This window comes from Drosophila biarmipes, chromosome 3R, assembly GCF_025231255.1.
Source record: "Drosophila biarmipes strain raj3 chromosome 3R, RU_DBia_V1.1, whole genome shotgun sequence".
In the NCBI taxonomy this organism is placed as follows: Eukaryota; Metazoa; Arthropoda; class Insecta; order Diptera; family Drosophilidae; genus Drosophila; species Drosophila biarmipes.
Window position 1 is genome coordinate 6943960 of NC_066616.1, and position 20668 is coordinate 6964627.

General features: G+C 44.1%; 6 protein-coding genes across 8 annotated transcripts; 2 read left to right on the forward strand and 4 right to left on the reverse strand.

Moving 5' to 3' along the window:
* Positions 1-79: 79 nt before the first annotated feature.
* On the forward strand, positions 80-2826 carry LOC108027450 (arrestin domain-containing protein 3). The gene is made up of 4 exons (XM_017098901.2): positions 80-314; positions 984-1333; positions 1427-1982; positions 2053-2826. The coding sequence occupies exons 1-4, from the start codon at positions 203-205 to the stop codon at positions 2328-2330; spliced, it is 1296 nt and encodes a 431-aa protein (XP_016954390.1). The 5' UTR covers positions 80-202; the 3' UTR covers positions 2331-2826.
* Positions 2827-3004: 178 nt separating this feature from the next.
* On the forward strand, positions 3005-5303 carry LOC108027007 (arrestin domain-containing protein 3-like). The gene is made up of 4 exons (XM_017098205.3): positions 3005-3354; positions 3938-4287; positions 4402-4960; positions 5026-5303. The coding sequence occupies exons 1-4, from the start codon at positions 3243-3245 to the stop codon at positions 5298-5300; spliced, it is 1296 nt and encodes a 431-aa protein (XP_016953694.1). The 5' UTR covers positions 3005-3242; the 3' UTR covers positions 5301-5303.
* Positions 5304-5345: 42 nt separating this feature from the next.
* LOC108027042 (arrestin domain-containing protein 5) lies at positions 5346-7295 on the reverse strand. The gene is made up of 3 exons (XM_017098241.2): positions 7147-7295; positions 5649-6617; positions 5346-5587 (listed from the first exon to the last, which is right to left on the reverse strand). Exons 1-3 carry the CDS (start codon positions 7256-7258, stop codon positions 5436-5438), a joined length of 1233 nt encoding a protein of 410 aa, XP_016953730.1. The 5' UTR covers positions 7259-7295; the 3' UTR covers positions 5346-5435.
* Positions 7296-7761: 466 nt separating this feature from the next.
* Positions 7762-11174, reverse strand: LOC108027067 (arrestin domain-containing protein 3). The gene is made up of 4 exons (XM_017098277.3): positions 10967-11174; positions 10574-10899; positions 9182-9830; positions 7762-8497 (listed from the first exon to the last, which is right to left on the reverse strand). The coding sequence occupies exons 1-4, from the start codon at positions 11076-11078 to the stop codon at positions 8109-8111; spliced, it is 1476 nt and encodes a 491-aa protein (XP_016953766.1). The 5' UTR covers positions 11079-11174; the 3' UTR covers positions 7762-8108.
* Positions 11175-12030: 856 nt separating this feature from the next.
* Positions 12031-13648, reverse strand: LOC108027329 (uncharacterized). The gene is given in 4 exon segments (XM_017098739.3): positions 12031-12344; positions 12405-13079; positions 13082-13162; positions 13278-13648. Coding segments are annotated over 4 exon segments (1059 nt in total). The 5' UTR covers positions 13396-13648; the 3' UTR covers positions 12031-12159.
* A 125-nt stretch (positions 13649-13773) lies between these two features.
* Positions 13774-19525, reverse strand: LOC108027327 (arrestin domain-containing protein 17). Of its 3 annotated transcripts, XM_017098738.3 has the most exons (6): positions 19288-19525; positions 18794-18865; positions 17744-18096; positions 16301-17150; positions 15858-16037; positions 13774-14890 (listed from the first exon to the last, which is right to left on the reverse strand). In XM_017098738.3, exons 3-6 carry the CDS (start codon positions 18017-18019, stop codon positions 14751-14753), a joined length of 1446 nt encoding a protein of 481 aa, XP_016954227.1. In that variant the 5' UTR covers positions 18020-18096; positions 18794-18865; positions 19288-19525; the 3' UTR covers positions 13774-14750. The 3 variants fall into 3 exon arrangements, with proteins under 3 accessions (XP_016954227.1, XP_016954226.1, XP_016954225.1); XM_017098737.3 differs by having other exon boundaries at positions 15921-16037; positions 18794-19525; XM_017098736.3 differs by having other exon boundaries at positions 18794-19525.
* Between the last annotated feature and the right edge of the window lie 1143 nt (positions 19526-20668).

The window sequence follows — 20668 nt, forward strand, 5'->3', positions numbered from 1 at the left end:
CGGGAAGCGATGATGTCACAAATAACTCAGCTGCCGCAGACCGGCGATTCTCATAGTATATCTCACTTTGGGTGCGACGCTTGTCTGGTGCTGAATAATTTTCTGGCTTTCGCGTCGGCACAAAATACAATTTTGGGACTTTTAATTTCAACAACCAGCGGAAACGTAAATCGAGGTTGACTTCGCCAAAAAGGACTGTAAGATGCCTTCTACCTGCTCCTTTGAGCTTGATCGTCCCGAACCGATTTACTACAGTGGAGAAACCATCAACGGACGAGCCATTCTCACAACTTCATCCGAAAAGTCGGTAAACGGTAAGTTCCAACAAAGTACAAGGAAATGGCATAACTTTCTCCTTATCGCTGTCCTAGTACTTGAGATAACCATAATTACTAAACTGGTTATATAGAATGCTGCATATAAAAGCAGTCAATAACCAAGTTGTATCACATCTTATGTAAGAGCTTATCCAGCGATCACTTGTAGGCTTTCTGTTCTGTGAAAATATTTTTGTCACACTCAACTAATTAAATTGAAGCTATGCCCCGATGAGCCCAGTTCGCCCCAATACAACACGCTATCATTAGCCATATGTATGTGGGCCCATTTGTTTTGGTTTTTGAATTGCCAATTCCAACGCATACATGAAAGCCTTAAACAGAACACTTTGTTTTGTATGTACGCATTGGAACGGCAGAGATAAGAGAGCAACAAGTATTTGTTACAGTGGCTGAACTGCAAGCTGAGTTGATTCAGTTCACTTTAGTCACAATAATATTGACTCCACCCCCTGAATCCGCTTGAATTATCAACGCACTGGAGACCGGTAAAGACTCTTCAAATACTTTGAGTATGTATCAAATGGGCCAACTCAAAATACACAACTTAAAATGTATAACCCCCACCTGTTTCCTGACAAGTCACTGTATTCCTGTCAACAATAATATGTCCAGCCTGAGTATATCCACATCCTCTAATTTCAGAGGTGTACATTCTTTTCGAGGGCGAGGCCAAGGTACGGTGGGATGAGAGCCGGTCAAGAACCAGTAACGGCAAGACGCACCACTACACGGAGCATTTCCGGGGCAAGCAGACCTACCTTAACACTCGGACCTGTGTGTTCGGATCCGGAAACCTTCCGCCCGGAACGCACACCTACAACTTCTGCATTCCCCTGCCGCTGGAGTGCCCTTCCTCAGTGGTGGGCCAGTACGGAAAGATCTGCTACGAGGTCTCCGTGGTCATCGATCGCCAGTGGCGCTTCAACAACGTCTTCAAGAAGCCGCTGACGGTGCTGCAGACCTACAATCTCAACATGAGTCCTCAATTGCTGGTGAGTCTAAGCGACCTCAAAAATATATTGAGATTTCAAGACCAGGCGTTCGATTACGTTCATGAAGAATTATTTATTTATCTTTTTGTTCAGATGCCTCTGGTGCGCGAGGACATCAAGCACTTCTGCTGCTGGCCCTGCAGCTCGGGTCCGGTTCTTTCGACCCTGACAATACCCTTCGGCGGCTACGCACCTGGCCAGAAGATCCGCTTCACCCTGGAAATCGACAATCAGTCAAGTGGCTACGACCTGGACGGCATCGAAGTGAAGCTTAAGCAGACCTACAAGTTCCAGGCCCAAACGCCGCACCACAAGATCCGTGAGAAGGAGCACAGTCTGCACAAAAGCTGCCAGGATGAGCGGGTGCTGCGGCTCACAAAGAGGATAATCGAGGGCACGCTGGCCATTCCCGCGGTACCGCCCTCCTCCCGCATCGAAGGCATCATATCGGTCAACTACAAAGTAATTCTCACCATCAGCACCGGCGAGTGCCACGTGGACTCTGACTTCGAGGTGCCCATTGTCATTGGCACCATTCCACTGATCCAGAGTGCTGAAAACCCATCGCATGCCGCAGCGTGGATACCCGAAACACCGGATACTCCGGCCGGAGCTGCCGCGGATCTGCCTCCCAGCTACGATAAGTGCAGTGAGTACAGAGCGGAGACAATCCAAAATATACAAATATCTTGATGATATATACCTTCCTTATTCCGCAGAACCACCAACCTTCGAGGAGGCCACCAACTTCGGCGATAAGTTTATCGACACCGACGTGGACGAGCCCAATCGCACGGACGACTTTATTCCGAAATACCCGATGTACACCAACTTTGCCATGCCATCGGCCCCACCACCGCCCCCTGCGGAATCGGACTGCCCCTACCCACAGTCCGTTCCCGTGCTGTCACTACCTCATGATGCCACTGCCCCATTGATCGGAGGCAACTCCACTGACCGCCCCACACCATCCTACGGCTGGAACTCCAACGCATAGGCAGAACCAGAAACCTCAGAAGTAATCTCATTAACGGATTGTACAGTGTCTTGAACAATAATGGATATTACTTATTTACATAGCTAAGCTATTTCAGTCTCTAAGATTAAGCATGTTATACATATGTTGCAGTGCCATACCTCAGGAATACAAAAAATGTGTTAGTAATTGCAACCACGCACGACATTTGAAGGAAAACATATATAGAAAGCGAATATCTTTTTGGGCCAGATACTATAAGCGATCATTCTTGTAAAGGATGATTTAACTTGGCTTTACGTCCTTCCCGTAAATAAAATATCAAGCGAATAAAATTTGTAAGTCAAACTTGTATTTCAACTTTGCAAACATTTTTTAGAAATGTGTAAGCATTTGATAACGAAAATGTAAGGGTTAGGTCTTAAGTACTTGTATTATTTCGTTATCTACTGAATACTCAACTTGTTTAGATAGTTTTAATATAATACAATATTTACGATTGTTTTCCAACCAAAAACTTGTACTCTGATTTATTTGATTTTGGCTTAGATTTTTTGTCTCCTTGCTGCAACAGTATCGAGAACAGTATCTTTAAGCCCCTACGCAGCATTTACTTTTCCACACACCCGGATTTTGGCTTAAATTTGTTGGCTGTTCTTACCAATGAACACGAAACGAAAAGGGCGGCAAATTTAATATGCAACAAGTTTGTTTTCAAAGAGAATTGGCGCGAAAGCTCTCTCTTCGTTTTTATTGGCTTTCGGAAGTGATGATGTCACAAAACACCTAGCTTTCAAAGGACTATCCAATTTCATTTATTTTTTAGTTTGAGTATGGTGCTGGTCAGGCCGAGAATAGTTTTGAAGTTTGCGTTCTGCTATAATAGAATTTTATAACATATTTATTTATTTTTTGGTACACAAAAAGCGCAAAATGCCTTCGAATTGCTTTTTTGAGTTTGATCGTCCTGATCTTATTTTCTATAGTGGAGAAACGATAAATGGACGGATCACTCTGATAACAACGTCTGAAAAATCCGTGAACCGTAGGTTTGAAAATCATCTTTGCTAAACTACAACAACTAAACAAGAGGCTCGAATGCATCTCTTAGTGATTTCTTTAATGAAAAGAGGATTTGCCCTTGTTTTGAGAAATGTTATCCATATTTATACGTTTTTTGTTTATTCCATTTAAATAAAAACAATTCTTTTTCTATTTTTTGGAAACATAAAAAGGCATTTTTAATATTAGTGTCGGGCTACACTAATACATTATAAGTTTAAGCTGCACCCATTTGCTAAAAGCACATTTAAATGATTAAAATTACCTGAAAGCCTCGATGAGCTTGGCCCAGCGCTTAAGTCACGTTCTTTCAAAGTAAAAAAGAAATTTTGGAGAAAGTTCGAAATGTCATATAAACCTATAGGATTGTTTTAGTCGATAGACTCATCAATATAACATATTCCTATATTTTACGGTGGCAATGTGTACTGAGCTGGATTCTTATTTATTTCATTAATCAGTTTATATTCTTTTATTCTGCAATGTTCTGGAAAAGCAACTAAATCTATTTAAAACGTAGCATTCTTTCTTATAATTTTTTTCATTTTGTCTTCCAATTCTTTAAGTGGTTTACGTACTCTTCGAGGGGGAGGCGAAGGTGCATTGGGGAGAAAGCAGGACTTCGACCGTAAACGGCCAGACGCAGCAGTACACGCAGCACTTCCGGGGAAAACAGACGTACGTGACCACTCGAACCAACGTCTTTGGATCCGGAAGCTTCCCAGCCGGTACCCACACCTACTCCTTCAGTATTCCCCTGCCGCCGGACTGCCCCTCCTCGGTGGTGGGGCAGTATGGAAAGATCAGCTACGAAATCTCCCTGGTGGTCGATCGCCATTGGCGTTTCAACAACGTCTTCAAAAAGTCGCTGACGGTACTGCAAGCCTACAACCTCAACATGAGTCCTCAATTGATGGTAAGTCCAAGGGCTCATCGTTCTTAAGACAACTCGGCACTCACAAGCTGCATGAATTTTAAATAGGCAAAAGTGCATTAAAATTATTTATTTATTATTAATTTATTTTCATAGATTCCTTTGATGCGAGAGGACATCAAGCACTTCTGCTGCTGGCCCTGCAGATCGGGCCCAGTTCTCTCCACCCTCACAATACCCTTCGGCGGGTACGCACCCGGCCAGAGAATCCGCTTCACCCTGGAAATCGATAACCAATCGAGTAGTTACGATCTGGACGACATCGAAGTGAAGCTTAAGCAGATCTACACGTTCCAGGCTCAAGCCCCGCGAAAGAAAACGCGAGAAAAGGAGCACAGCCTGAGTCAGAGCTGTCAGGAGGAACGGGTGTTGCGACTATCAAAAAAGCTAATCAATTATACCCTGGCCATTCCATCGGTTCCCCCTTCAACCCGCACCCAAGATCACATCATAACGGTAAGCTATCGGGTGATCGTCTCGCTGAAGATGGGCCGCTTCCACGTGGACTCGGACCTCGCGGTGCCCATTGTCATTGGCACCATTCCATTGGTCCAGAGCACTGAGAATCCGTCCCGCGCTGCAGAGTGGACACCCGAAACACCGAATACTCCGGCAGGGGCTGCCGCTGACCTGCCTCCCAGCTACGAGAAGTGCAGTGAGTATCCGATTTGACTAGAACTTCCTTACTTTCATATCACCATTCACATCTTCAACCCACAGAACCACCGACTTTCGAGGAGGCCACCAATTTCGGGGAGAGGTTTATCGACATCGACGCGGACGAGCACAATCGCACGGATGATTTCATTCCTCGTTATCCGATGTACACAGACTTTGCCATGCCATCGGCGCCCCCACATCCTGGCGAAGCAAGTTCTTATCCTCATCGACACGTTCCTGTTTTGTCCCTACCTTACAATACTACTTCCCCACCGAATGAAGGGAGCTCCACCAATCGGTTTGCACCCTCCTACGGCTGGAATTCGCACTCATAGACTTTCATAATTTGTTGAAGTCTACCCCAAAAAATAATGCACTGCTAGTGATGAAATATATATATTTTGTGTTCGCTTGCTAATGAATGAAATAAATTAGACGACTTTTAAAGGGAATAAATTACTGCGCTGCGATCAATGCGACTTGACTTCCTCCGATTGGGTCTGGTCCATTTCGTAGTAGACATACCGTGGTCTAAAATCCAACTGCTCCCCGGACAAGTAGTGCTTGTTGGTCTTGTTCAGATTGGTGGCCACCATGAACTCGGCTTCGCGGAAATCAGAAGCTAAACGGGGAGCAAACACTGTATTTATCTGAAGGCAATCAAGGAGGAACGAGGAACGTACCCAAAGAGGTGGTGGAAACGCTGAAGTCCAGAGCCATCTTTTGGGCTGTTTCGACGGGAGGAGTGGGTTCCGGAGCACTGCCATCCATCGGCTCCTGCATAAGCAGTTTGCCCGGACAGGGGGGCGTCACATTGCCAATGATGACCGGCATCCGGGAGGCAATGAAGCGCTTCTCCTGCTGGGTCCGGACCTGCACCTCCACCTCGTAGTTCAGCTGCAGGCAGGCACATCCTGCCACACTCAAAGTGGCCGCCGTTTGGGGCACCTGCAGCATGTGCAGATGCTGAAAGTTCTCCAGCTCCCCTCGAGGAATGCTGTGCAGCTCGTGGCTGCTACTGACGATGGTTTGGCGCTCCACCTTGGTTTCCAGGCGTTTGGGTTTGTTCCTCAGATGGGCCACATAGGTGCTGATCTGGACGAGGGAGTAAGTCACCTCTCGCAGGGGCAACCTCTCCGGATTGTGCAGCTTCACGTGCACCGAGATGCCCGCTCCCGGCGAGTAGCCCTGCCGTGGAATCTGCAGCTTCAAGTGCAGCGGCTTAATCCAGAACTTCAGGCGCGGAGTATGCTCGTAGATCTGCACTTCACTGCTCCGGGTCTCCTGACTGAGGCTGTTCTGGGGGAAGATCTGCAGCTGGCGCATATGTAGCACCTCTAGCGGACGGTCTGCACTGCCGTGGACTAGCACTTGGAGCGTGTACCGGATGTGCCCGTGAGCTCCCTCGTAGTTGCCCGGACAGTTCCTGGGCAGCCTCACATGGAAGCCGTAGTTGTACGTGCCCGCCTCCATTATCTGCGGCTGGGCGGCCTCCGAGCCCACAAAGTAATCGATTTTGGCAAAGTAATCCACGCGGTAGTCAAAGTCCAAGTTCTGACTCTGCACTTGCACCTCGTTCTTCTTCGGTTTCTTCTGCTTTTGCGGCTGCTGCCAGGCGGTAGATGCATAGCCATTGGCCTCCAAGCTTATTGCTGAATTACATGGGATTAAAAATAGATTTATTAATATAATGCATTTTAATTCTGATAAAAATGATGAAAGATTCCGATTATTTATTAGACATACAAGAGTTCTGTGACTAGTCGTGGCAAACAAAAATATTTTAGTAAGCTGTCGAAATATTCAAACCTTTGTATTCTTAGAATACCTATAAAATAGACCAGGGAGTGTAATTTAATGTTATGAAGTTGATAAGCTTTCACACAATTTTTTATGTTTTTGATTTACTTCTAAAAAGCGTAGCCAACATTAGTTTTAGGTATTCAAATGATAGCCAGTTAAGCCTCAGAGAATGTGCTATTATTTTACCACTGGCTTTGAATTTCAATTATAATAAATTTAGCGATCGATAGGCGCACCGGTGGGTATAAGCAGTTGGATTTCATTGCGACAAGCACTATCAGCAATTTGTCTGAGCCATAAACCAGATCTCGATCGGTGAGTCACCGCCGCCAGAAGGGCTTATTGCACGGGGTAGCCCCATGAGTCACTTCAACTCACCTCTGATTAGGGCCCGCTCCGAAAGGGTCAGATAGACGTGGCCATTGACCGTCTCACCGGCCCTATAGGCCCCCCGGGGATTGTCCAACTGGATGTCGCAGCGGTGGCTCATTTCAGCACTCTGCTCTCTGTTGACGGCTCGACTGCTAACCGATGTCTGGCACTTGTTGACAATATGCTCGCCCATTAAGAGCAGAACTCAACGCGGCCTTATCGGAGGTTCTAGGTGTGAATGCTACCACTGCCATGGCTATTATCGCCAAAGCCCCTATCTAATCTGGCCTAGGACGCTGCCAGCGGAGCGACAACTGCTATCGGCTATCAGGCAATTTGTAATTTAATTAAAATGCATTACATCGCCTGGCAGGTGTAGCCTACATTTGTGCGAAATGTCGGGAAGGATGGCGGACTCAAGGACACCCCATATCACCGTGATGAGCTGTTTTATGGGAGGTAACTTGGCTACGACTCTCTTCATAAAATAAATATTGGGGAATGTTTAAAGTAATAACCGGAAGTAACCCTTTTATATTAATCAAAGGTAAAATACCAAATATGTGTGTAACGTAAACCTTTCTCACCACTACCGTTTACCAAGTACGATAAACAAATTGATTGGTTTGTATACTGCATTTATTTATTGTCCACTCAAGAACGCATTAGTTGGTACTTAGGATAATTAGTAAATTTATCGAGTCGCTATTTAAACCTTAAATGTTTGATGGATGTAGAAAAGCGGTAAATATGTATGCTAGAAAAAGGGACTTTGGCACTCAATAAGTTCGATTCGATCAATTTTGGATGGTACGCGAGTGTACAAGTTTGCGCGATGAAAGCTCACTAAAACTAAACGACGGACTAGGATCCGGCCTAAAAATCCTGTATAAGCCTTAGTCTTGAACACTTAAGTTACTCGTTACTTGGGATGGTAATACGTATGTTGTATATAAGACACTTCTCCACTAGAACAGGTGTTCGTCCTCCAACTCCTCCTCGATCTCGGCATCTCGGGCCCTTGGAGCTGGCCGGTGCACCTGGGCAGTCACATCCACGACCTCCGTCTGCTCCTCAGCCTCCGGCTCCCGCTCCTCGACGTGCTCGGACAGAGGACCGCAGAGGGATCCAAAGGTGTCCAGACTCCGGCCCGTGTGATCCGTGTTCAGGGAGCCGTACGACCTGTACATGTGCATGTCCAGGCCAGAGTCCTCCATTCCGTGGGCTGGAGCTGTCCCGACGAGGGTGCTGAAGCCGGGAAATCTGGGCAGGTGAATGCGCTGCAGGACCACAGCTTGGTTGCTTCCCAATGTCTGCTGGCTGCCCGCCAAGGTGGCGAAACTGAAGGAGGGCGGTACTGCAAGTAGAACCGGAAACAGCTGGTTTAATATTACGACAAGCAGATTACTTATCTCTAATTTAAGTACGTGAGCTAAACTTATAGAAATTACAAATTAAGTATATATTTTAACATTTCCTTTAACATATCAAAACTTCCTAGATAAGTTAAAAATAACTCTATATAAGGGAAAATATTCTTATACCTTATTGACTTTAAACACTTCCTTATCTTACCTTACCTTACCTTACTTCTGGTTACATTTTGTCCACTTAAAATGTAAAACAATACAATAAGTTTTCAGTCTCATGTGAACATTCATTTTCGTTAAATTCAACAGATGTTTTTTAATTGTAAAAAAATGATGTAATAATTTTTTTGCAAAATAGACATTTAAGACTTAAAAATGTGCGTCAATATGAAATAAATATTCACTTGTTAAGAAAACTGAACTATTGGTTTTCTTAACAAGTGAATTCACTCAAGGTAAGTATTATTGTTTTTATAAAACAAAGGTAACAAAGACTTTAAATAATTATGGTGTCAGTTGTTTTAAAACAATAATCCAATTACTAAGTCAAGGTCTTTGTAAAATTGACTTTGAAATTACTTTCCAAGCAGTCAATAATATGAAACGACTATAATGACTTCGAATCAGATTCATTTCTTGAATGATTTTTAGTAAAGAGCACGTGAACTCACGGCAGCTGTCGTACGAGGGCGGCTCATCGTCCTCGATGGCCTGGTGCGGCTCGTCGGTGGCCCCTTCAGCTTCCCCGGCGGATTCCTCCTCTACCGGTGGCGGCCTGGGAGTCACCCGCTCGATCAGTCGCTGTCTCTCCGGCGTGGGCGTCCTCCGCACCGGCTGCTGGGTGTGAACCGAGTCCCTGAGGTGCTGCAGGGAAGTGGTGCCCACGATGATGGGCACCGAGAGGTCCGTGTCGTAGTGGAAGTAGCCCGTCTTCAGCTTCACCTGCAGCGTGTAGTGGAGGAAGACGATGTAGTTGGGATTCAGGGTGGAGCGGGGCGTGTCCATGGGCACGCAGATGCTGGACTCGTACTGCCGCTTGGACAGGCGCAGAGTGCGGTCCGAGATGAGCTCCTTGACCAGCGTCTTTGTGTAAAAGTTCCGCTTGACGGGCTTCCGCGAAAGGAAGACGAAGTGCTGCTTGATAGACACCTCCACGCCGATGATGTCGTAGTGCGGCGACTGGTTGTCCACCTCCAGTCGGAAGGGCACCTCTTGCAGGGGCGTGAATCCGGAGGCGGGCAGAGCCAGCGTGGAGCAGATGGGTCCCGAGATGCAGGGCCAATGGCAGAGGTATTTCAAGTTTTCGTCCTTGACAGGCAGCTGGTATGGGACAGGAAGTATTATTGATATGAACAATACAAAATATCAAAAAGCGGTGTAGTGAAATTATTCAATAAACATTTTATTATATTTTCAAAACCGATAAATATTTCCTGACTAAAACCTGTAAGAATAGGGCAATACCTAAAAAAAACTAATACCTACTAAATATTTTACATGAACTTTTCTTGTCATTGATAACAAATCGATACAATAACCAATCTTTCCTACTTTCAAAAAAAAAGATCAATAATGAATGAGTTCTGATATATTTAAGCCGTATATAGCCAAAGTGTAGACCAATTAAAAAAAATAACCTAAAATCAAAAAAAAATTTTTGTATTTTTAGGTACTTCAAAAACATTACAAACTAAAACTACTCTAATCATTTTTTACCACAAATCTCGTTTATTACTTAGGACAGCGGTCAACAGCTTTCTATGCTGCTTTTATTGCAGACAGCTCTGCTCATTCTCTGTCGCCACACGCGCACAGAAAATATTCAAACAATTGAAGGAGAACATGCCATTATATTGGGCCATCGAAGTAGGCTATGAGCTCCCGAGGGACAAGGATACTCATGCATACGTTTTATGAGTTCTATCGTAAATGCATTTTCTGCTATTAAAAATGTCAGCATTCAATTTTCTTAAAATCCTTACGTGATAGAATTGAAATGAGCGTTTTCAGGTATTACAGGTATTCAAAGCCAGGTAAATGGCAGAAAAGCCACTTAAACTTACTGCAAACTCAGTGTTGTAGTTGAGGTCCAGGGTCTGCACCACGTTTATGGGCTTCCGGAAGACCTCGTCGAAGCCCCAGGGCTTGTCGATGGTCAGCGAGATGGTGTAGGCGATGTAGCCATAGGGGCCCTTGCAGGTGGACGGGCAGTCGGGAGGAATCCTCAGGGTGAGCACGTAGACGTGGACGCCAGCCCGGAAGAGGGTGTTGTCAAACACATTGGTGCGGGAGTGTAGGTATTGCTGATGGCCCGAGTAGTTGGCCGTCTCGCTCTTGCCGCTCATCGACCACTGAACCTTGGCCTCGCCCTCCAGAGTCACATACACGGCTGCGGAATTTCGGGACATGTAGTAATCCGCAGAGGGATAGGGTTCCCAAGGGACTAGACAACCCACCATTGACCCGCTTCACCTTGTCCGTGCGCAACAAAATGCGACCACTGATGTACTCCCCGCTGTTGTAGACCGGATTCAGGCGATCCAGCTGAAAGACACAGGTGGTGGGCATGGCGGCTTCACTTCCTTCCGGCTTCGGCTGACCAAATCTTCATCACTACCACGCTTGTTGGGGCATTCGCGGAACGGAGCACCGGAGAGCAACCCAACTTCCACACAGCCAGACGCGCACTGAGTGCTGAACGGCGCGTTCTTTGTCAGCATCCGACGCCATCGGGCTTTCGCTTTCCGGGGAGCGGAGTTTCGGGGGCGGCGAATCAATAAGCTGGCGCCTTGCGTCTGTGTAGCCGTCTACTGTCTGCTTCTGGTCTAATATTTCAGCGCGAAACGTTCGGAAATGGAGCAGCTTTTGGCCGTGGGTCCTTTCGGTTTCCTTTGTTTGGCTTTGGCTTTGGCTTTGGCTTCGGCGCTGGACTGGCGTTGGCCAGCACTCGCACACACTCACTTAGCCACGAAAATGCGGCCTCGCAGGCCAACGGGGCGGATGCTAGCGAGGTCAGGAGCCAACATCCACTACACACTGGGTCCTCTTCGGTTATTACCATATATCAGCGCCGATACAACAAAGAATGTCAACAAAATCGAGCAGTGCGTCACAACAAGCACTTTGTTTTTTGGGTTGCTGGGCGCTGCTGTAACCCTTTGGCCACTTTGCTGCCGCATAACGCGGCACAATTAGGACCTCGAAATTATTCGGGCACTCACTCCATTAATCTCGCATGCATAATTCCGATAATGAGAGCTCGTCGTTTGGTCGGGCGTTGTAAATAAATTAGTGAGGCTGCGTGAAATGAGGGGTCCACAGGGAAAAACACAGCTACGTGCAACCTCACAGATCAATGTAATTTACAAGCGCTTTAATTGTTTTTAGGGAACTTTTACTTTTCTCAATGCTCACTTTTTTAACTGAGAATATAACTATTTTTGAACAATGTAATACAACTATTATCTATAGGTTAACTTATATTAACTTAACATAAATCCAATTTTTATAAATATCAAAATAAATTTTTAAATTCTTCTATTTTTTCCAAATTTAAAAGAGGGAACAAATAAAATTTTCAACTTATATATGAATTATTTGCTATTCATTTTTATAGTAAATCCCTTTGTTGCAGCTGTTTAGGAACGTGTCAGGGTAGTACTTTATTATACAAGTACCGCAAAGCTTCTTGCACGTACGACTGTTTTCTCTTCGGGCCTTTCAGTAACTTGATGCGTTCAAGCTGTTTGTTCAGCGCCAAGGCGCCAGTTTCCCGGGAACAGCTGTGGGCCACAAACTGATTAATTGGCCCAAACAGCTCGCTCTGGCTCAAGGCTGAAAGGGGAGCAATACTTAATTGCTTGTGGAATGATTAGCGTGAAGTTATTGGCTCACCCATGTTAACGAAGCAAAGGCGGGAGGATTCCGTGGGGGACGGGACTGGCGGTGCTGCTGTGGCCACAAAAATGGGCAGTTTGATAGGAGCATCGAGGAAGTTAAATGCCTCGATGAAGTAACGGATTTGTATAGGCTCCACTTGATCCGGATGACTCATAATAGGGGCTGTCAGAGGCAGGCGAAGATCTCCTTTTAGGTCCGAACACTCTGATAGAACCTCTACCACTGTTTTGGTCTTAGCAGCAGGGTCCTGACTTGCGAAGCTGGTTAGCCTACACAACCGAGTTCTTAAGTCCAAGACTCCGTCTTTTGAAGTCACCTCATAGGTTACAGTTTGCCCGGGAACAAAAACACTTCGGGGGAGAGTAAGCCTGATGTTCGATGTTTCCCCAACTTGCGGTTGTAGATCGCCAAATTCCAGACTCTTCCTTATCACCAGTCGCTGCTGAAAGCACTTGTTGTACTTTCCCCTCCTTTCAATGACAACCTTTAGCAAATACTCCACGTTGCCGAAGGGAAGTCTGCAGGTGGCTGGCAGAGATTCAGGGAGCTGGAACTGGAACTCCCCCAATCGGAAAACACCAGGTTGCAGGCGTAGACCTTCGGTCAACCTCCTTGTTTGACTTATGTGAACCTTGCTGCCCTTGAAGTCCACTTCGGCACTCTCCAACTATCATTATGCTCGATTTCCGGGGGACCCCGAGGTGACTCCCGCCAGTGAACCGACGAGACTCCGTGCAGAGTGATACTCACGCCTGTCAGAGGGTAAACAACACTAAGATCAGTAATACAGATTGCCCTCTTATTTGTAGAACTCCCCCTATCTAATCATTAGACCCACTCATTTGCCTAATGGCATCTTTTACTTACCCTCCAATGGGAAAGGTTTTTTCCCGTCAACTGTCCCAGTGAGCGAGCCCGAAATTCGCTCGCCCGTGTAGTAAACAGCGGCGGCACGCGATAAATTAAATTCACAATTTACAGGCATTTTCAGTGGTATGGCGAATTATGGCCAACAGTTCCGGAATCCCATTATTATATTAGTTTTCAAAAATTCGCATTCACGCGACGTAGACGCCGGCTCCGGTTGCGACCTCGTCGACGGTCGGCGAACAAGTGAGTGTGACAACTTGGGGTTCTAGCCGAAGCCGATGAAAGTCTGAAAAAGTTTGCCCCACGAGTCGTCTTCATGAGAAATGGCTGCTGTTTTACTGCTAGAGTCTGTTTTGGCTGTGGCGACATAAATTCAGTTTATAACCCAGCTCAGGCGACTGAGGGTCTTTGCTGATTGCACACTCTAGATGATCCGCTATCAGGACTTAACACTGCCTCCAGCTAAGTAAGTTCACCTGTAGCTTCTGGGGTATACATAATATATTTGCTTGTTTAGCTTTATTAAATTGGATTGAATCGAATTGAAGACAGTTAAGACTTAGGAATAGACTTATACGATTGCTGGTTAGACTGGCCTTAAAATCAGAGGAAGTACAAAGTATATAGTAAGAGGGTTTACACAATCTAAAGTTAAACGCTTGTATATAAACTAGAGCAAAAGACACTTTTATATATTCAGTTAGACAATATCTCTTTTAGACGCCTAAGATTATGATGATGCGATGACGTGATAAGTAAGTGACTGGTATGCGAAACAATAAAAAACTAAGTTCAATTTGGCTAATCTTTGCTTGTAAATTTATCATAGATACTTTATAAATACAATGTTCAATATTGGAAAATGTTAATTTCGTACTTAGTTTCGACTCTCCTTTGGGAAAAATTGTGCACATTTTATTGGGGTTATCTTAATCTTAAGGGTTAAAGGACTTCATCTAACTTTTCACTACGTTGTTCGTATATATGTAGCCAGGGATCACGGTGTTATGGCCCTATGCAGTTGAGTATTCAATCTGCTGCAATTCTAAATCTTTCCTCCAAAAAAATATGTATAAGTTAGTTTAGGAATAAGGAAGAAACTAGGATTAGGAATAAGTTAAGAGAAGATTAGGATTGACAGAATAAAAGTTTGGTAAAAAACTAACAGCACTGACATTATTTTGAGAAAAATGAAATAAATTCAAAAGTAAATCAATCTCAGGGTAGATAGTTTCAATAATTTTTCAAAATACATTCCTTTCTGCTGTCGTTCTATAAAAATGTGTTCGATTTGCTATGCCCAATTCTTCTTTACGCCTCAGACTTAATTACTACTAAACGTTAGCGCTTGTTTTGAATTATCCATCTCTTTAATATTTTGATTTCGAGTAAATATGTAAGTGTTGTTGCGGTTGCCTCGTCGATACCATTTGATGCAGCCCTTTCGACGTCGCTTGATCCCAGGCCGAGTCATTTCTTTTCGCAGGCGAGCGACTCTCGTCCGCGTGTGTTCGTGGTCACCTCCTCATCCATTTCCGCTTCCGGTGGCGCCGAGTCCTGAAGGCTGAGTGTGAGACGCAGCTGGGAACTGGACTCATCGTAGAGCGTCTCTGGGGTTCTCGAATTTCGGAGGAACAAGGTGGTAGGGGTCGTGAATGGCGGTACAAAATGTAGCATGTTTTTGGGCGGTAACAAGAGAACAAATTCACAAGTTAAGAACATTTTGAAAATGTTTCTTCTCGGCTTACGTCTAATCAACATAGAAATGCATAGTAGAAAAAGTAGAAATAGTCAAGATAAAGCTTTGAAATGTATAATGCTCTTAAATGGTAATTGGTTAATGCATTTGCCTTAAATTTAGGAGACGCTCTAATAAAACATCTAAAATTTGTAATATAATTTCAAATTGGTAAAGGTATTTGGTTCAGACGTATACAAACATGTTATATTAATTCGAAATGCTTACAATAATTAATTAATTTTTGTAAAAGTTAAATATAAGTTGAATGAAAAAAGATAATTTGATGGTGATGGAAAAATGTAAGTTCTACTACTTAAATAATTTCTTAATTATTTGGTTCAGAGAAAAAATCGATCGATCATTTTTATAACATGTAAATATAATTAAACGTGCATTATTTGGATATACAATTTGATATAATAGGAATAAAATGTAAATGTAATATATATGAAAAAGTTAAAGGTAAGTAATGAGACTTAATTGAAAGAAGATTAAGTTGTAGCAGACGGACAAGCCCAAGGAGATAAGTTACATGTAAACCTTTAATCGGATTGATATCCTTGACATATAAACGGACAAAAGTAAATCTCATTATCATTATTATCCATTTAAATCTCATTACTTTGACATAAAACAAGAAATTTAAGAACAATGCTCTAACTACTTTTAAGTAAAGGAATAAAAGAAGAATATGTAGAAAAAGCCACTCAGCCATTCAATTGATTTAGTTCATTTTTCGTGTCTTTTATCATTTGCTTTTTTGGTAAACAATTTTTGTTTTTTTTTTTTGTATTGGAGGGGATTTTATGTGTCGGATTCATTAGAATCATCACTACCGGGCGGTATGGTCGGTGTCTCATAATCGTAATAGACCGGATAACGCGGCTTAAAGGGCTCACTTGTGGTAACATCAGCCTGAGCGGACAAAATGCTGCTCATGCTAACGTTGGTCAAGAACTCAGTATCATCGCTGAATTTCTCACTCAGAGCCATGGCATCTTCGTACGAGGGCGGCACTGAAATAGGAGGTTTTATTAATAGGTCCATCTTACCTTAAGGAAAATGCCAAAACAGATGGATAATCTAGTCCTAAGTTAATAACGATCTGATGAACTTTTAATTTTAATAGAGGCGTGAGTTTAGTTTTTAAGCCCGTCATAAAAACAAAATGCAAAATGTTATCCAATTCATAAAAATTTCTTTGCAAATTGATGGACTTTGTCCATGCAACATTTCATCTGAAATGGCGAATACTTTCAAGGAATGTGCAGGGTCTTACTCATCGGTATATAGTCCGGGGGATTATCGCTATCGCTGGTCACCAGAATCGCTGGCATGGCCGTGGGCCTGAGGGCGGCAGTTGTCGGCGTGGATGAGGGCGTGGAGCTCGTGGGCGTGGGACTGGCATTCACTATCAAATTCATATTGCTATTGGTCGGCAGTAGTCCGCCCACAAGGCGTCCGTGATTGTTGTTGTTGATGTTGCTGAGACGTCGCTGCTGAGCTGAGGCACTTGTGCGGTCCCGGACCCCATCCCGATCTCTGTCCCTATCTCGATCCGGATTCGGATCCCTGTCCCTTTGGCGCTGTCGCTGCTGCGTGGATATTTGTAAACTTTGACTAACTACTTGGTGCTGTTGCTGCTGGCGATTGAACCGCAGCAGGGCCTCCGGGCCGTCCATGATCGGAATGCTGCCGATGGTCAGCGGGATCTTCAGCTTCAGCTTCCAGTGGAACTCCGTGGGGTTCACGATGATCTTAATCGAATAGTTAACGCTAATGGGGCACGTGGGCTTCACCGAAGTGGGCGGTATCGAGGGCAGGTCCAGGTACCCCCGGTACACCTTCCGCGACCATCTCAGCACGTTCCCGAACTGCTTGCGGGCGATCAGGTGCTTGTCGTAGCGGTACTCGTGCTGCGGGTCGTGCGACTCGTAGCTGACCTCCTGCTTCAGCTTGACCTCGCACTCGGTGATGTCGATCGAGGACTCGTTGTTGATGTACAGCACGAAGTGGATCTTCTGGCCGGGTGCGTATCCGCAGTAGGGTGTCGAGAACTTCACCGTCAGCGGACCCGTGGGGCAGCAGAAGCTCCAGAAGCGCTTCCGATCGAGGATCTCCAGGGGAACCTAGAAAAAAGAAGGGCTTAGTTAGGTTCTGGCAAAGTCAACGTGGTCAAGAAATGTACACCGAAAAAAAATGTCATGGGAAAGTAACTTTTGTAAATTGATTCTAGAAAATTGAAAATTTGGTGGTGACAAATGAGTTAATTATTTCCCTAAAATTATTATTTCCCTAAAAATTAAAAAAAAAAAAATCTATACTTTACCGATGTTTTAAACTAGCCTTCTGTTTGTTGCATTCATGTTTTTCTTACGAGTATTAATTGAAAATAGTGTTTTAAAAAGAAAAATATTTCCATTGCCTAAGAAAGGTGCCTATATTTAATTAAAAAAGCTTAAATTATTTGAAGAAGAACAAATATGTAAATTAATTTAACTAATTAATAGCTAATCAAATAGTTAATAGTTTAAAATTTCTTAAAAAGGCTTTTCTAAAATATTAAAAATCTTTTCCCCAACATGGAACATAACCTAATTATAAAAAAACAAACATTTAAACTGTTTCATTGTAGCTCCCTGAAAGGGTTACTCAATTAATTATTTGAGTTAAAAATATGGACACTTTTTGTTGTGGCGTCTTCTTATACATCTTTTCTTACCCTGTAAATAGCATCAGCGTTCAAGTCCAGCGGCTGTATCACGGTAAATGGCAGCTTGAAGACCTTCGGGTAGCGGGCGGCCCGCTCGATGGTCGTTATGATCTCGTAGTGGATCTGGCCATACTTGCCGTCGAAGGACGTGGGCAGATTGTCGGGCAGAATGACGTGGAATGTGTACGAGTACTCGCCGGCCGGCCAGTCGATGCTCGAGCTGTTCGCGCAGGACCCGAGGACGTAGGACCGCGAGGACAGGTACGATCGGTAGGCACGGCACATGGCGCGCTCGCTGTCGCGCGGATATCCCTTTTTTATCCAGCGTATCTTGGCATAGCCGCTGACGGTGACGTGGATGCCTGCAAGAGGATGCCCCACACCCGCTGTGACTAAGGATTGCCAAATTGAATTGCGAGTTGCGAGCGAGTCATCGCCGCGGACAGGCCTTACACTCAAAATTAAGAAAAGGGTATCACACTTCTGCTATTTTCACCTATTAAAGTTGTGTGACGAGAGGATACGGCCCTCTAGCAATTAAATGATATAGTCGCCTAAAAAATATTTTTAACTAAATAGCTTAAAATAATGATATGTTGACAAATTCGCGAAATCGTTCATATGCAAGCTTTAGCATTTAGTTGCCTGATCGGAACTAAATAAACTTGAGGTCAGACCATAGCAAGTGAAAATATTCAATGGGATTTTTTCCAGTGCAGTTTCATTTTCCACAAAAAAAACTACAAATAACCACGCCTTTAACGAGTTCATGGATAAATGAAAATGGCGGAATGCCAAGAGCAGCACAACAACTGCAGAACTGTCACAACAGCCACATTTTTGCTGGACTGGCGAGGGGGAGGGGCCGGGCCGGGGCAACGATTAATAGCAGAGCACGTTCAAAACGCCGTCCGGGGAGATACATTCTAATATTGCCATTAGCTGGTGTCCTTCGTGCATTTTAATGCACCGAAACGCCGAGTGACCGCATCGCGTCGCTCATACGCCCCGTGAGTCATGGGCGGCATTTGAGTTCGTAGTATACATTCGGGGGCTCACCTTTAATGCGCTTCGTGGCGTCGACGCTGAGATCAACAACGCCGGATAGCTCCTGTCCGGCATAGTAGACACCTTGTGGATTATTATCAAATGATATAAGGCACTCAATGGGCATATATTGCTATATGGTTGTCGTGTGTGTCTGTGTGTGTGCTCTGTCCTCCTGTCCGTCCGTCTGCCCGTGTGTGAGTGTGTGAGTGTGAATCTGTGTGGGTTGCTTTGGACTGTGCAAAAGCAGGCCACAGTAGTAAAAATATCACTTTTCCCTTGTCTGGAGAGTGTGAGTCGAAGTACTTGGGAAATGGGCTGGTTGGATCATTTGCTATTTGCTATCAAGCCATTTGCACTTTGCCTTTGTCGCCTTTGTGGCACTCGCACTGCATTTTCTCGCCACCCAGCGGCCAACACACATGCACAGGGAGAACTTGGTGAGCGCTTTCCACGAGCCACCGACCGACCGACCTCAAAGTGCTTTCCTTTCCGCCGTAACCTACTTTTCGCTGCACGCACTCGGGCGACGGGGCAATCACTTATGGAAATTTTCGGATGAGTTCGCAACACTAACGCGCCGCGGATTGCTAATTGTATCTGCTCTGATCCCGTGGCCCTTTGTTTATCTGTCTGTCTGCTCGTCCGCCTATCCCTAGGATTTCTGGCTTGCGCTCCCTTCCCTTAGCGTTTCGATTCGATTCGCCGCAGCGCACAGCAAACACGTCCAGCAGCCGTGCGAGTTGGTTTTGCTCTATCCGCATGTCATCATCGTCGCAGCAGTCCAAGCAAATGAGAGAGTGCGGCGAATTCAGCGCAGCTACTCCTCTCTGTTCTCTTGAAAGGGAATTTAAGAGCTAGGAGCAATAAGTATCGCGGCGAATTCAATAAACTTATAATTTAACAAACATAAATAATAAACAATATTATTTCAAAAGCCGAAGAAGGATTTTCATTAATTTAATTTAATTTTAAAATACTGAGACATTAAAATGTATTTTAATTGCAAGCCTTGCATATTTCGTTTGTAATTAAAAGAAATCGGAAAAGTGTTTTATAAAGCTTTAAAAATCATTATGTTTAATATTGTATCAATTTGATTAATGTTTAATAGAATGTAGAAAATAAAAGTTGATTTTAATATTTTATTATAAAATTTTTAATTTATACATTCATAATTCTTATCAGCAGTCCTTTTCTAGCTATTTTCCACCAAATAGCGAGTGGTTGAACAAATAATTGGGTGCATACTTTTTGACACCCCCTAAGTACTATATTTGCGAGTCAGTGGCGTCACCTGGCGAGAAAATGGTTCAGTCCTTGGTGGCGACATAATGTGGCAATATCAGAGAACTTTAACCAGAGCCACCTGGTGCTAAAATTGAATATAATTCATATTAGCGCTATCTATTGCAGATTTCCTAATAAAAAATACCGTCCCTTTAGTATTTTTATTTAATTTTCTTAGGTACGGCAGCTACAAGAAATCAGCTGTTTTGGCTACTTATCGATTTACGATTGATAAAAATTTGAAAAATGTAAAAACCGTTATAGTCGGTGGCCAGTTAAAAATGTTTATTAAATTTACAGTGTTGCACGAGATATAATTATGAATTATTGAGCTTTTCTTTGGAGAGTAGTATCTTTTGTTGCATACTTTAATACATCAAATATTTTCCAGACATTTTCTGGAATAACCACCTTGCGCAGAAGCATAGAGATCCTCATTTAAACTCTCCAATTGTAGTTTTAATTGTTATAGGAGTTGCTAAGCAGACTCGCGATTCCCGACCAATAATATTTGCTTTTTGTAGACTGGAAAACGCGTCCTACTATCAGGTACATTTCATTCAACGAATATGATAAAGCCTCCTAGCCGAATGGCGG